The 15,762-nt window shown below is 38.5% G+C and overlaps 1 protein-coding gene across 2 annotated transcripts; it reads left to right on the forward strand.

The window, feature by feature from the left end:
• Window positions 1–4,281: 4,281 nt before the first annotated feature.
• Window positions 4,282–12,263, forward strand: LOC137171001 (probable global transcription activator SNF2L2). 2 transcript variants are annotated; one of them, XM_067574710.1, is made up of 6 exons: window positions 4,282–4,945; window positions 6,944–7,173; window positions 8,536–8,641; window positions 10,693–10,794; window positions 11,038–11,182; window positions 11,272–12,263. In XM_067574710.1, the coding sequence occupies exons 1-6, from the start codon at window positions 4,850–4,852 to the stop codon at window positions 11,403–11,405; spliced, it is 813 nt and encodes a 270-aa protein (XP_067430811.1). In that variant the 5' UTR covers window positions 4,282–4,849; the 3' UTR covers window positions 11,406–12,263. The 2 variants fall into 2 exon arrangements, with proteins under 2 accessions (XP_067430811.1, XP_067430812.1); XM_067574711.1 differs by having other exon boundaries at window positions 4,285–4,749.
• The last annotated feature ends 3,499 nt before the right edge of the window (window positions 12,264–15,762 follow it).

The following is a 15,762-nucleotide window of genomic DNA, read 5'->3' on the forward strand; positions in this document are numbered from 1 at the left end:
CAAAGAACTCCAGTACAAAGTTAGTCCTCAGAGCCATTTCTAAACAGACTAGGGAACAGTGCAACAGTGTTTGATTAACATGTTTTTAATAGTTATGGAGCTCTACGGCATAGAAGAATATAATATTTAAGTCTTTGGATACATGCATTACTTGTAAGTAGGATCAATTTATTGTTGGTTTGGCCCTGCACCTGAGATTTGTTGACAAAAAAAATATAGAAAATCACTCACTAGCCTTTAAGCACTAGTTCTCATCTATTAATATGCTAGCATGCTAAACTTAGAAAGTTAATATACACAAATCATTTATCATATCAATTGGAAGAGCAAATACAAAAACAAGATCTTGTGTTGTGCAACGCTGGGTTACGGCGCCTCAACATTGTTTTGAGTTGTTTTCTGCACTACGTCACTCTCTACTGTTGGCTACTTATCAAATGAAGCAAAAACACCCCCAAAAAGGGTACACAAAGACTCTGATACATGTGTGAAAGTTTTTGTGGAGACTTTTTCCCCTCTCTCTACATTCAACAGGTTACAATTTCACTAGGTTTCAGTGAGTTTTATTAGATGGCTGCTCTCTCACATTTCTCTTATTAAATAACTCAACCAGATGAAAACATCCCCTGTGGGTCATCAGCACTTCTTTCCCACATTTTTCCAGTCTGGCAGACACCAGTTTGATTCAACCCTTGAGCTTGACACCCAGCTGTGTGTTCTCCTCCGAGACAGAAGCCACTTGCCTCATTCACGTCTTATTTTCCTCCACCCCCGTGTCCACTTCTTTCACTTATAAAGTCTGTCACTGGGCAATCATTCATTAATTTACTGACTATTAATTACTTATAATTCCATGAGGAAATGGCAGGAAGTTGCTTTAAATTTTAAACATCTTTTAAGAAGACAGGTATAGACAACAGGCTTGTTGTTAGCTGGCTTTGTGACACTCTAAATCACAGCAGGGTATCTGATCAAAGTATGCTGAGCTCCGTCCATGTTTGCATCTCTGCAAATGAAAACAGAATTTCAGTTTTAAATAAGCTATAAATAATGTATCAAACATTCAGAATAACCTACGCCTTGTAGAGTTCAGGCTGTTATAATGAGTATTCTCTTTGAGCTTCAATAGCAAGAGAAGAGTGTTTGTCTGAGAAAAGCAGGAATGGGGTAATGTTGGCATGAAATATGGGACAATAATTCATTTCTGCATCAGCCCTGCAACTGCGTCTATATTTAGTTTAGTTTTAAAAAGAAAACTGATGGTGAATAAATGTGTGATCGGGTTTTAATTATAAGAAATCATAGAAGCGCAAAAAATTTTTTTTTTTTTAAGTATTAGCAAACATTTCAATCATGACGACATTATTGGCATTTGTGAAACATGCGTGGACACAGTAGCTGGGTTGTCATTCAAAGCTCTGTATGTCCCTGATGATTTACATTTTGCTTGTTTGAAGCAGTGGTGGTACTTGGACGTAGAAGATAGAAACCTTCCATGAAAAGACAGGGTAGACGTATAAAATTATGTTGTCATTCCACATGGCGGCCTCCCTCCAAGCGTGTCACTGTGTCCCATTACTGAGAGCTTGTGCATGTGTGACTGAGAGCACTCTGAGTCATTTCCCAGCAACGGCAATACAACACAATGATATACAGGGTCCACCATCAAAATTTGCTGTTGCCATGGTAACAGTCAGCGGTTTTGAGCAAGTGGTTCTTGGGAACATAATACAGAAATCATATTTCTATTTCACCGGGGTTAGCTAATCCAGTCACTTCACACTGGCCTACAATTTATTTAAAGCAACGTCACTGCACTTTACAACTTTATTAGAATATATTTTTATCTAAAACATATTCAAAAGAAAACAAAAGGAGGGCTACATTCTTCCCTTCATCTTTAAACAATAAATGTCATATGAAGCAGGCATGCAAGGAAAAGGAGTAGTAATAGTTCCATGCAGATGAATCCACCATATGCTGAGCCATTGTGCACAGTATTAGTAGACAGTATGGTACTGTATCTCGCATGTTCTTGACATCTGCTGGCTAATGATATATTACTGCAAGTCTGCAAGTGGTGCTGCCTGTATTTTTTGTTTATGTCAGGGTTTCTGCAGTTTAATATGTCATTTCATCAACCATAATATATGCCTCTTAAAGATCTAAATATATATCATATCCCACTGCAACTTATATATAGGGACAGGCTCACAATTTTTAAAGCCTGTCTTAAAACAATAGTGAGGAGCCCAAATGAACATTGATACAGGGTTTTGCTCACTGTACTCATTCCTCCTGTTCATACTGACCATTAGAAGATTCCCTCCAAATGCGTTTACAATGTAAGTGATGAGGAGACAAAATTCACAGTCCTCGTTTTGAGCAGAAATGTTTGTGAGTTTATCTGAAGATAATGTGAGTTAGTCAAATAAAGTGTGTATCTCCCATAGTTACAGTTTTTTTTTAGTAAAAAAATTCCCTCTGTGTCTCGACGGACTGTTTTTCTGTTCAGCTGCAGTGGAAGGATAGACACAAAAAGAGGGAATTTGGCACTTAAAGCACAGTAACTTTGACGCATATTGACTTGATTTGAGTAATTTGGATGGCTGAAGCCTCATATAGCTTCAAATAAACTTCAAACTTTAAATGCATTTTTGCACAGCTGTGGATTTTGTCACCCAACTCAGACTTTTTTTTTTCAAACAGCTTCTTAATATGAGCAATGAGGTCCCACATTTACACATTATTTCCTGCCAAAGTTGGAACAGTTTTCATTATTTCAAATGATGTCAGTCAAATTCAAATTATGTCAGTGCTCCTTTCACTGGTTTGAAGTGGTAGGGGCTCAAGCTGAAAAAGTTGATGTCACATATGTCTGTGCACCAATCTAGATTTAACTAGGTTTGGCTTAAAGCAATAACGATGTGTAATGTGAAAGGGGTCGCTTTTGATGAACGACCTGCAAATTTACTTTTACAACTTACTTTTTTTGGTTCACTCTTACCGCGCTAACACCATCATTTTCAGCAGCAACAGGCAGCTGTTTTCAGCAGAAAAGCTCTTACAATGTACTGAATACAACCAGCCCAGCACCAAACAGCAAACAGACAGTTAGAAAATAGTATAGGTAAATATATTGGAGCATTTCGCAGCTAAGTTGGAGTGGAGACCAAAAACAGAGGTAAAAGGAAAGTGACTATTAGACTTTCTTTAGACATTCGCCTGGTGACTAGAAATGCAACCATTTTCAAAACTTGAAATTATTGCAGGTCCTGAATATTTAAAGGGGACATATCATGCTTTTTTGTGATTTTCTGTTATTTTTTATAATATTATGGTGTCAGAAGTCTATGTTAAACATGGTCAGAGGTCCAAAATTTGAGGTTAAAGGATGTTAAAATGTTCCCTTCAAGTAAAAAAAGCCAGGGTTTCAGCCTGCTCTGAACGCTGCATTCGTAATGTTATCTCTACTTCCACCTCACGATGACATCAGATTGTTTGCGCACGCCAGAACGAGAAAAAAAAGTGAAATCATAATACTAATGTTTGTTGATGTTGTCTCCAGAATCACCCGAAGCTGGCCAGTCAGAACAGATTGGTCTCATCAAAAGGGGGGGGCTTAAAGAGACAAGAGCTAAAACAGCCTGTTTCAGACAGAGGCTGAACTGAGGGGCTGCATAAAGGGCCAGTATCAGATAAATAAGAAGTTTTATGAGTTGTAAATCATGCAAAGATATTCTAGTAGAGCCCCAGAATAAAAAAAAAATAGACCTAAATGTGCATGATATGTCCCCTTTAGTTTCATAAAAGCATTTTATTTTTAGAAAAAAAAAACTTTCTGCTTAAAGAAAGGCTACAAGAGAAAGCATTAGACTGTAAAAAGTTAGGTATGACAAATGGCCCTGGCTAGCCTCTGGAAGATCGACTTAACTGTATGGCATGAAAGCAGAGCTGTTCAACTCATGTGCATCATGATTTCTTTAAAATTCCAATCCCAGCAGCTCAGGTCCTACAGTTGCCAAGTTTCTGCTTTATACAAAAGGACAGCGCTCTGTCTTCATGAGTTTGATATTATTTGGATAACATGCAACAGGGTTTTTTACGTCCATCCAATTTTCTTTCGTAGCCTGTCCTTTCCTGTGGTGTGAGTTCTAACATTGTGTGCTAGCTGTTTTCCTGCAGTAATTTGTCACATGTTAGGGAAAAAAAGACTAATTGATTCACAGAAACCAGATGTGTGTGAATATCAGCCCAAACTAGAAAAAGTCCAGTTTTTTACTGCAGTTGTTACAGTTCAGTATTGCAAAGATATGTTTTCCTTGCTGTCTTGGCAAAGGAATCAACTGTAATCTGAGTCAATATTTATGCATTAATCACTCTGTTGGAATTCTGGGGCTGCTCATAGCCTACCACACACACACACACACACACACACAAGCATGTCCACTATTGTATGAACCATGAGTGTCCGTTTTACTGCTGCAGGCTGGACTCGTGTTTCGAAGATCTCTGCATTAACATTGAATGCCACGCTCCCTCTGAAACGCGATGCAAAATTAAAGGAGAAAAAAAAAAATAATAAAAAAAATAAAAAAAATGGACCCGATAACTTTAACAGCAGGGTAGGAAGGGAGGAAAAAAAAAAACGTCTGGCAACACTCGATATTAAAAACATGCAGAGGGAGACAAGCTCGGGGCCTTCCAGAGTCAGGAAAAAGACTTCGGAGAGCTGCAGACAGGAGATGGGTATGGCATTTGTATTTTCCCCCAGCCCATTGATTTGTAAATGAAAACATAGCGCTTTTATTCTCCCCCCTTCTGGGCTCTGCTTCTGAGTGATCAGCTGATGAAGAGACTAGCAGCTCGCCGCTATGCTGGCTTGCTAATTCTCTCCCCCACAGCTGCAGTCGATCCTGATAGCCAGCCTGCAGATTGCAGTCAGGTAAATATCCTCCTCCATGTCTTTCTTCTCGGGCTCAGGATTCAGCCAGGCTACATCGCATGGGAAGAGAGGAAGAGATGGATAAAATGTGTGTGTGTGTATATGTGTATGTGTGTGTGTGTGTGCGTGCGTGTCTATGTGCGCGTGCGCGTGCGAGCCAGGGAAGGAGAGTGAGTGTCTCTGAGTTTATTCTGTGGAAGTGTGTGTGTGTGTGTGTGTGTGTGTGTGTGTGTGTGTGTCTGTGTGTGAGCAAGCAGGAGTGGGGGGGGGGACAGAAGAGAGGGAGTGTAGGTGTGTGTTGTAACAGATGAGAAGGAATCTTTGCCAGATTTGTCAGGGAAGAGGCAGGCTTGTTAGGAGATAGCACAGGCATGGAGCATCACATGCACACACTGACACCCTTCCACTCGCACATGCACAGTCAATCAGGCAGCTCTCAGCTGTGTTGTAGATACATCTTTGAGGATTACCCCTCTATCCCTCCAGTATTCCGCTGGAACGATTGCAGCCCCTTAGAGAGAGTAGCGGGGCTTTCAAAGCCTACGTTTGAGCCGAGCGATGATGAGCAGGATTTCTTTTGTTACCTCTCTAGTGTTGTTGTCTCCTTCTAACTCAATTCCCTGCCATGTCTCTTTGGTTGGGGAGTGCAGGCATGCGTTTTGATGTTTTTTCTCTCTCTATCACAGCGTTTGCCACCAGCAGTCATATTTTCTTGAGGCTTGGCAATTGTTATCATTTTTTCCAGTAACTATTCTGCATGGTGCTGTTACTGTTCCTTTGACCAGTGTGTGCAGAATATAGCCCTAGTATTTCAGCATGGTATCATCTCTGTCCTTGAGAAATACATTTTCACAAGTGCATGCTGTATTAGGCTATGCTGTGAGTGCTGCTGTATGTGCCTGTTTGATTGATGCATCAATATTCTGTGTGGATTGGACACCATGCCTTCCCTATTTCCTCCCTCCTCTTCTCTCCAGCCGGGTTTGCTGCTTCTTTCCGCCACCGCCGCCGCTTCTGCTGCTGCTGCTGCTGCTGCTAGAGTCGCTCTTGCTGCATGCATACTCATGTTTCTGGCCTCTAATTGCCTTTGTGGGAAATACAGTGGTTGCAGCAGATAGTCAGAAAAAGGAGCAATGAAATGGTTGAAAATAAGTCAGGATGCAGCAGGCACACTTGTCCAACACCACACAACTAAAATCATGTTCCTGTCTCATTTGTGTGCATGAAAGCAAAATGCAAACCAGGAAAAATATGCGTTAATGTTCAATGTAATATTGGCCATTTTAGATTTGATATAGCGTGGATTCTTCAAATGTATTCACACTCATTGTGCAATTTTAAAAAAAAAAAAATTCCGCCTCCCCTCGATAATCATCTGACATCAAAGCCTCCAAATAAAATAATCTGTCCTAAATTTGCAGAGACAGCACAGCAGTCGGGGTCGCTCCAGTTAATACGAATTCGGATGCTATTGTAATAGATAAATAAATAAATAACCCCTCTGTCATTCAAATACAAAACCATACTCTATAAATCTGAATACTTAAACTCCAGCCAGTGCTGCTAATTAGCTGGAAATTGCAAGTGCTTTAATTTGAGGGTTTTAGACTTTTCGACTCTATAGGGTGCTGCCTGAAGTGCTTCAGGTTTGTGGCCTTTGTGGCAAATTAATATTTGGAAACGTTTACTGTTTTCTAGCATCACGACTGTCACATGAAAGTCAGAGGAAGAGTTGGAAATAAATGGAAATGGAAGAGTTTTGAATGCAAATCAGTCTTTCTTTCCTACCGTTCCCCCAGTTGTTATTGTCTTTGTTATGTTGAGGTATGAATTTAACAACAAAGGAAGAAGGTGGCAGGCTTTGTGTGTACAATATCTGCAGTGTATGTTTTGTTTTATACTGCAATGTTTCATCTATATCACAGTACTCTACCACCTATAAGTTTTGTTTGAGTTTGTTTGTTAGATGTCCCCACCCATTGCTCCTTCTTCCTGCAGCCTGAAGCAGGAGAAAACGGTTCCCTGGAGGCGATGGAAGAGGACATCAGTCTGAAGAAACGTAAAGGTGATCGTCATGGAGAGAAAGAGCTCCAGGCCGGGCAGGAAACTGGCGAAAAGGTCAAAAGGAAGCGAGGACGTCCACCGGCTGAGAAACTGCCTCCTAATCCACCTGAGCTCACCAGACAACTGAACACACTGGTTGATATGGTTATTAACTACAAGGATGGGTGAGGACGCTTAATTATTCGTGGACTGTGACTCTGACTCTTTGATGCAACTATATTAATGTATTAGTCCAAATGCATGAACTAACTGGAAAAACAGTTTTTCTTTCACATATTAACAGTTAAGTTTATGGAAGCCCAGAGCCCAAAGTGTTGAGGCCAGTTATTCACACAAAATGACAACATAATTATCTTATTAGTGTATGCAAAGGCAATTAACATAAATTCATAATTTTATTATTCCAGAATACTATAACTTTTATGTCTTTCCATGCTTTTTCAAAATCTTCATGTCACTAAAACATGTTATATATATATAATAATTAAAATATCAGATTTTATTTCTCATCATGACTTTTAAACTGACATCCATATGTTTTGTTTTGTTTTTAATCTATTTTTAAAATCAATCAATCTGTGTGGTGGAATATTGTAAGACAACCTCTGTGAAGTTAAACTTAGACATAGAGGTACTTTGAGCTAAATGCTAACCCAAGCATGCTAACATGCAGCCACAACATGTTTAGCAAGTACTATAGCAGCACTAAACACAAACTACACTCGAGGCTAATGAGAAATAGTTTTGCAGAGTTTGTCATTGTTAGTATGGCTGATTAAAAAAAAAAAATACAATATAATAATTTTATAATTTTATTAGCTTGTCTGTCAGCTAGTCTGCTCAAACCAATAGAAGCAACACAATCCACATAATAAAAATTCATTGTATAAATTCTGTGATGGAGATCAGAATCCAGTTTTCTTAGTTGTCGCATCATTCAAGTTTTGCAGTAGCTGAGTTACATAAACCAGGGTCACAACTCTTAATATCTTTGCTATAGTTCAAGCCTCATTTCATCACTTGCTGCTGGATCAAGCTGAAAAGATATAAATACATATGTTATGTTGGAATAAATATTTCTCTATTCCAACATAATAATTCAGTGCTGCGAACAAACCTACCTTGAAAGTCTTCGCTTCTTATATTATAAAGACATATTTGAGTGCTGTTTGTATCAGTTCTGCAAGGATTCAACATCACTGGCACCATCAAGTTGGGATTGTGGCATCTTCGTTATCTAGTGTTGTGAAGACATTTAACTGGTGACTAAGAGGAAACAATATCTGATAACTGCAGATAACAGTGTGATTGAGTCATTATCTTGGAACGGCTTTGAAACGGGAAAATGAGCACCGCAAATTTAGGATTTGTTATCCCAAGATAACAAGATAAGTCATTACCTAAGCCTTAAAGACATTATGAGCAACCATGGTTGTTCTGGGCTTCTGTAAATGTCAGCCTGACATGATCATCAAACAGTTTCTTGATAAAGTGAGATTATGTGAACTTTCAAATTATGCTTCCAGGTTGGGTCGACAGATAAGTAAAGGATTTGTTCAGCTTCCCTCTAAGAAGGAGGTACCTGAGTACTACGAGCTGATCCGAAAGCCTGTGGACTTCAGAAGGATCAGGGTATGTGTCATTGAAAACCTTCAAGTTGCATACAGATACCACTGTTAGCTTTGCTGCTGAAATAAAATCAAGGGCATAAAGGGAGATGAAACTCCAACAGATACATAATACATCAAAGACACAACAGTGTATTGACTACCAAAACACTTAATGTGGTGTCAACTATATAATATGCTTAAACTTTTAACTATCATTACAACTTAAACTTTGATGTATTTTTCATTCATTGCATATTATTTCTTTGAATTATGCACTTTGAATTCTTCAAATACTTCAAGTGCAGTATTACTAGTGAAATTATTTGCTACCTATAAGCTACCAGAGGTGAGGGAGTGGAGTGACAGGATATGACCCAAGTCAGATTTGAGTACCGAATTTAATGATTTGGATCTTTATTTGACTGGCTTCACTTAACTTGATATTCATTGCCTGGGGAAGTATTTAAGATACTTGAAACTTGAGGGAGGTGACATCAATGGATGAAATCTTCTTATTAAGTATTGTATATTACATCTTTTATTTTAGGTTTAGATGTAAAGTTAGGAAACAAAGCAAGTCTAGTGGCAATTTGAGGCTGTACTGAGAGTTGCTTTGAGCTAAGTGCTAACGTCAGCATGCTAACACGCTTACAATGACAATGCTACAGCACCATGGCAGTGTTAAGCAGGTATAATGTTTACCATGTTAGCGTGTTTTCTTGTTAACATCAGAGCTGCAACGATTAGTCAATTGACAGAAAATTAATCTGCAATTATTTTGATAATCGATTAATCATTTTAAGTAAACTGAGTGTCTTTGGGTTGTGGACTATTTGTTGGGACATTTTAGGTTGCATCTTGGGCTTTGGTAGACCAATCGACTAATCAATAATGAAAATAATCGTTAGTTGTAGTCCTAGTTAGCATTTCCTGAACTAAATGCAAAGTACAGCAGAGGTTGACGGAAATGACATCAATTTTCAGGTGGTTGGTCATAAACCAACGTATCATGCAAGTTAAAATTTTGATGGAAGAGATAAAGGATCACCAAAGTTAATACAATTCACCCTAAGGGGAGATGGATTTACAAATTTCATGGCAATCCATCCAATATTTGTCAAGACATTTCACTCAAAGCAACAAACATCAACTTCATGGTAGTGCTGGAGGAAAAGTCAGAGGATCACGGAACGGTGATCCATCTAAGTCATTGGTATATGATTCAGTCTGCACCAAAGGGGGTGGACCGACCAACCGACTGACATCGCTAAAAGAAGATTGCATCTTCATTTGTTGACGCAATGAATAAAAATAACGTATGATGCACACAAACCAGGAATAGCCATCAACCACAGCTCACTAGCCAACGCATTTGAATGACACCAACGGGCTTGACTCCAAAAATCATTCAACTTGAAACCTAAGCTACCAAGCAGAGAAGAGTGGAATATTCCTACTTTGTTTCTTTCCTTTGTACTGTACTGTACTTTTGAGTCTCTTGAATACTCAGCAAGTGACGCCATATATAAAACATCTTGCTTAATCAGTCAGCTACAAACACAAGTAATGCTTCATTTAACAAGCTTGATAGCTACAGAAAACTTGAGCTGTAAGGTTGAGATTCAGTAACACATCAAAAGGTTTAAAGAATAGATCTCCGAAAGATAAAACAAAATCATAAATCATCTACTCTGGTAAAGTATTTATGTCGACATAACATTGAGGCAGTTTCTGTTCCAAATTGAAAGGATAGGTTCACTATTTTTCAAGTCTGTCTTAAAACAACAGTCAGGTGCCCTTATGAACATTAAAAGAGATTTTACTAATCATTCCTCCTGTTCATACTGGCTATTAAAAGATCTTTTCCAGATGCACTTGCAGTGGAAGTGATTGGGGACAAAATTCACAGTCCTCATTTTGTACAAAAGCCCACGCTGTCTGCAACATTTGGATTGTACTTTTGTTTTTTTCTTGTGTTATTTTCTTGTATAATCTTCTATTTTCTTGTATAATAGTTCCTTATTTACTCCACTGGTCACCTTAAGGTTTTGATACTGACCCTCTGCTTCACAGGAACGTGTTCGTAATCACAAGTACAGAAGTGTGGGGGATTTGGAAAAGGATATTTTCCTCCTGTGTCACAATGCTCAGACTTATAACTTGGAAGGATCTCAGGTGAACCCCAAGGAATTCTTTCATTTGAAAGCTGCAATATTATTTTTCACAGTCTCCATTCTGCTCACGCTTTGTATAGTCCTGAGCTGTTATTGTAATCGTAAATGGGTTTGGATCTTGATGTGGTGAAGAACAACCCATGCTCTGATTATCTGTGTGTTTGTGTGTGTGTGTGTGTGTGTGTGTGTGTGTGTGTGTCTGCGTCTGTGTGTCTTGTGCACATATCTCTGTTTACCACTGCAGATCTATGAGGATTCAATTGTGATTAAGTCTGTTTTCGAGAGTGCGAGACAGAGAATTGTCACAGACGAGGAACAGAAAGAGACGGTTACCGCCAGTCACAGTGATAATGGCGGCAGAGCTGAAGACCAATTTGTACAATCAGCAGGTGAGAGTTTTTTATTCCTAGAGAATTTGAAATATACAACTACAATAGCTTTCCATTCAACCCATCCTATTTTCTCTTTGTATAACCAGTGAAACCATTACCAGTTCAGCTAAAGAAGGGGAACAAGGACGAGAGACGCAGAAATACCATGGCCAAAAGGCTCCACAGTGATTTAGACAGTGATGAGGATCTAGAGGAAAACACTACAAAAGATGAAGGTTGAACTGGAGGGTCCTTATTTCTTTTTTTGTATTCCTGTTCATGTCTGTTCTCTGCCACATCCCTTTTCATTGGTTTTTTGATTTTCTAAGCAAAAGAAAGGTCTTTGAAAATAAAGTAGGAAGGACCACTTAAAGAAAGGCACTTATGGAACAATGCTTTCTTCTTTTAAACGACTCACACATCTTGCTGCACATAGTGCTGTTCTTTTAATTTAGCTGGTCTTTTTACAATAATTATAATTTTCAATTTATCTGCCTTAGTCCCTGTGATTGCTTCTGCAGATATTATGTAAAAAACCAGTTTCACTGACTGTTTTTAATCAATATATTTGATTGTATGAAATGCCTTCATATGTCTTGGAGCATGATATGTACAGTATATCTCTCCTGATGCTGGCTCCTCCAGAGCAGCGCCCGCTGATGACAATGTTGATGTGTTCAGGGCTAATGAGTCGAAGCACATGGGACGGTCTTTTTAAAGAAAAATGAGAATTAAAGAACACTGTAAGTTTGTTTAAAATCTCTGAATCTGATTTTAGAGATGATACATCTTTGATAAAAAAAAAACCACAGTGGAAGTATTAAGTCAAAGAGACTTGACATATACCAGTACCGACAGTATACCTTTTGTCTGTTTCTGATACTTGATGGAACATGTTTGGATCTAATCAAGGGTACTCAAGTTGAACATTTGTGCCCCTTGTGCTACAGTATATTCTCATATTGTACAGTTTGTGTCAACAGTAAGTAAAAACTACAACTGGTTGTAGGGGAGAAATGGAAGACATCATTGTTAAGACAATCCCTGGAAACATGTATCATTTAAACACTTGCAAAATAAATTTTACCAAAAAGTCCAACTGGTTTGTAATTATTGGTAGCGTTAGTTTTCATTGTTGTTGTTGTTGTTGTTGTCATATAGTGGTTATTAATTAATTTATAAACCACTCCATGCCAGAACAGGATGGAAGTAGTATCGAAAGCTCCCCGACAGAGGTTTAAATTGAAATATAGCACAAATATATATCACATACAGCACAGAGTCTACAGCACAGAGTCAGCATTACTCTGTCAAGAATAAATACTGTATGTATTTTTGACAATATGCCAATAGGTGGTGCAAGAGAACTGTTTGGTTGTTTGTAATTCAGGTTGCCAGGAGTGTTGTTTTAAGCACATGCTTAAGAAAAAAGTGTCAGCTTTCATATATGTGTTTACCGAGGTGTTTGCAGCACTTCTTTTCTTTATTATTTATTTATTTAATGCAGTAATTCATCAGAATATGACTGTTATTTCCACAAAATGATGCACAAAATGCAAGTGATGTGACTTCACTTCATCAAGTACATACAGTGACTACAGTAATTAATATGGAGATACTGAAAGGTAATTTTTAACACCACTACTGAGTGATCCATAGTGCATATAAAATATAATGGTGTTTCCGACCAGTTAATAGCACACTGATATTGCACTTTTTGAGGAATAGTTTCCTTTAAAGCAAATCCTGAGGTGGACATGCGGGTCCGTTAAAGGCATGAGTTCTAGTATCCACAGTCTGCTAGAACCCCTGCCATCTGTGCTCGCGTAGCCTGTGATTGATGTTTAAATTTTCATGATCGTCTCTCTCATATGCTTCAATCATATCCTCCATCATGATTGGTTTATACGTCATGTATCACAGGGGCCCATCTGTGGAAGCATCAAAGCCAATCTGTGCCCACCCAGCCGTCCACCCCCTCGACGGCCTTCAGTTTACGTCAGGTTGAGGGCTAAATGGTACAAATCAAAACATAAGTAATGTGACATGTGGGTAACATGGGAGCTTTTGCCAAGTCACGTGCTTGCAACTTGTTAGTACCTCAGAAAATGTGAAAATCAGTCTAAAAGTCTTGTTATGCATTAAAGTTACTGTATGTTGTAGGTGTTCTGATGAGGAAATGAAAGCAACAAAAGGATTTTTAAGATTTATCTCCTGAGAGTAATTAATGATAAGTGAACACATGAAACAACTATTGATACCAACAAAATGTCTGGTTATCACTAAGAAACAGAGGTAACAGTTTAATTAAGTCTTTATCGGTTCGTAATAAGTAGGAACTACTGGTGGCAGTATTATCTACAGTACAAGACAGCTTTAAAAGGTGCATTATGTGATTATTTTTACCACAATATGACAGAAAGGTTCCAAAACAAACTTGCAGCAACTGTCCTTCAGCTTGTCATATGTCTGTGTCTCATTCGTCAGCAGAAAACTGTCTACTTACTCATCCAGTGGGGCCATTGGAGTCCTCTGTCCGGCCACCTGTCAAATCTAATCTATTCACAGCGTTTCAGACATGGTTTGGTCAGCAAGCCCCTGAGAAAAAAATATAACTTGATCTTGTTGGCTTGCCCGATGTTCAACTCACTTCAGCAGCCACCTGTTTACTTTGGTTCTCCACTGTTTTGCACTGTGAAGCTGTGTGGGCTTTTTCTGAGTACGTTACATAGCAGCTTCCCACAGCTTTATATTAGGGAGAGAGTTACTGCGATTTAACTATATGGGCTGATGAACACACACACAAAAAAACCCCCAAAGAAATAAAAAAAAAAGCTGCACAGAGCTGCAGACTGAGCTGAGTCTCTGGGGGATTCTCAGTATATGCAAACCTTTCATATTTCAGGGAGTTATTTAAGACAGTGTTAATATAGAAAATGTCACCTACCAGAGCTTTAAACATCTGAAGAAAACAGCTTTTGATTCGGTCGCGACTGGTTTTAAAAACGGCTCTCTGAGCATACAGCTCATTGGAGTATCAGTATGCAGAGACAACAGTGGAGGGTGGGTGACTAGTGTTGCTTGTATATAGTGTGCTTGCATTAAAATTCAATGTCTTGCCATCTCTTGAACATAAATTGATATGAGTAAATGTATTGTAATTAAATCATGGCTTCAGACACAAGCAGGTGGTGATCTACAGCTCTCAGCTTGAGTTTAGTTTCTGTGGATACAATTGCACAAGTGTCTGAACTGCAAAAGGGATGTTTTACAACAACAAAGAAAAGGTATCTGTTTAGTTTGGTGTAAGCACAAGTTAAGCATAATCAATTATTCTTATTGGAGCCCCAGTCTAGAAGTTCAATGCAAAAAACAAAACAAAAAGCATACATGAAATTCTGATCAGAAGTGTCAGTTCCTCCTTGTACATCCAAGCGTTTGACTCAGGAGCTTTGTGATAAGAAAAACATAAATATTTAATTTGCTTTCCTTGTTGAAAGTGAAGCCGCTCAAAGCTCCCATGAAGACAATATTTACCTGAATATCTTGATGATAGAGCAATGGTGGTAGAAAAATAGGATTTTTGTTCTCTTTCAGTGCTGAAGTCCCTTCTGTTAGGAAATATTCACTCCCCTTCAGAGATACATAAAACCACTGTTTTACTATTCCACAGTGCTTTTCTCTAAACTTCACAGATGCAGGCAATGTAACCTTACACATTCAGTGTAAAGAAGTGTTTTAGTTTTTATACATATATTACACATCTGAGATTTTCACAATGATTTTTGGACAATATGGCTCATTAATGCAATGCTTTCTGAAAACTGATTCACAAGCCTTGGAGGTCAGAGCATCCTTGAGATTTGAGAATGAGATTTTACAAAATGGTACCTGCTCACAACACTTGAGACCATGTAGTGATAATAGAATTTTGCAAGCTCAAGGTAAACCTGTATTTAAATACACTTATGAACCAACTGAAGAGATTATTCTTGACCTGCAAAATAAATAAGCAAAAGAAGAATTCTTTAACTTTCTTTCTTTGCATTATGTGTTCAAGAGACTGCTCCATAGTTTAGGGGTCAGGACAACAAAAAGCTCAGTCACCACAGATCCTGCACTTTGAGCAGGGCACAACTGGAAGCCCTAGTTCTGATGACCTGAGGGACCTTGTGGATCTGTATGGGGTCAGTAATCCACTGATATATGGTGGTGCCAAGTTGGTTATCCCCAGACTTTTCCTCTAGCGCCACCATGAGGTTGACATTTGTATTTTTCAGTGAAATGTCTCAACAACTATTGCCATGAAATTTGGTCCAGACGTTCATGTACCCCTCAGGATGATTTATAATAACTTTGATGATTCTCAACATTTCATGTAGCACCATCATCAGGTCAAAATGTAAACATTTCCAATATTTTTGGTTAAACCGTAGCCTCAGCTGCACTGTGGGCTTAGTGCTAATGAGCAAACATTAGCATGCTAAGGTGCTAAACTGCTGACCTATAGTAAACATTACATGTGCTAAACATTAGCGTGTTAGAATTGTAATTGTGAGTTTGTTGTCATTGTGAGCAAGTTAGCATTCTGATTGCAT

Source organism: Thunnus thynnus, chromosome 19 (assembly GCF_963924715.1).
Source record: "Thunnus thynnus chromosome 19, fThuThy2.1, whole genome shotgun sequence".
In the NCBI taxonomy this organism is placed as follows: Eukaryota; Metazoa; Chordata; class Actinopteri; order Scombriformes; family Scombridae; genus Thunnus; species Thunnus thynnus.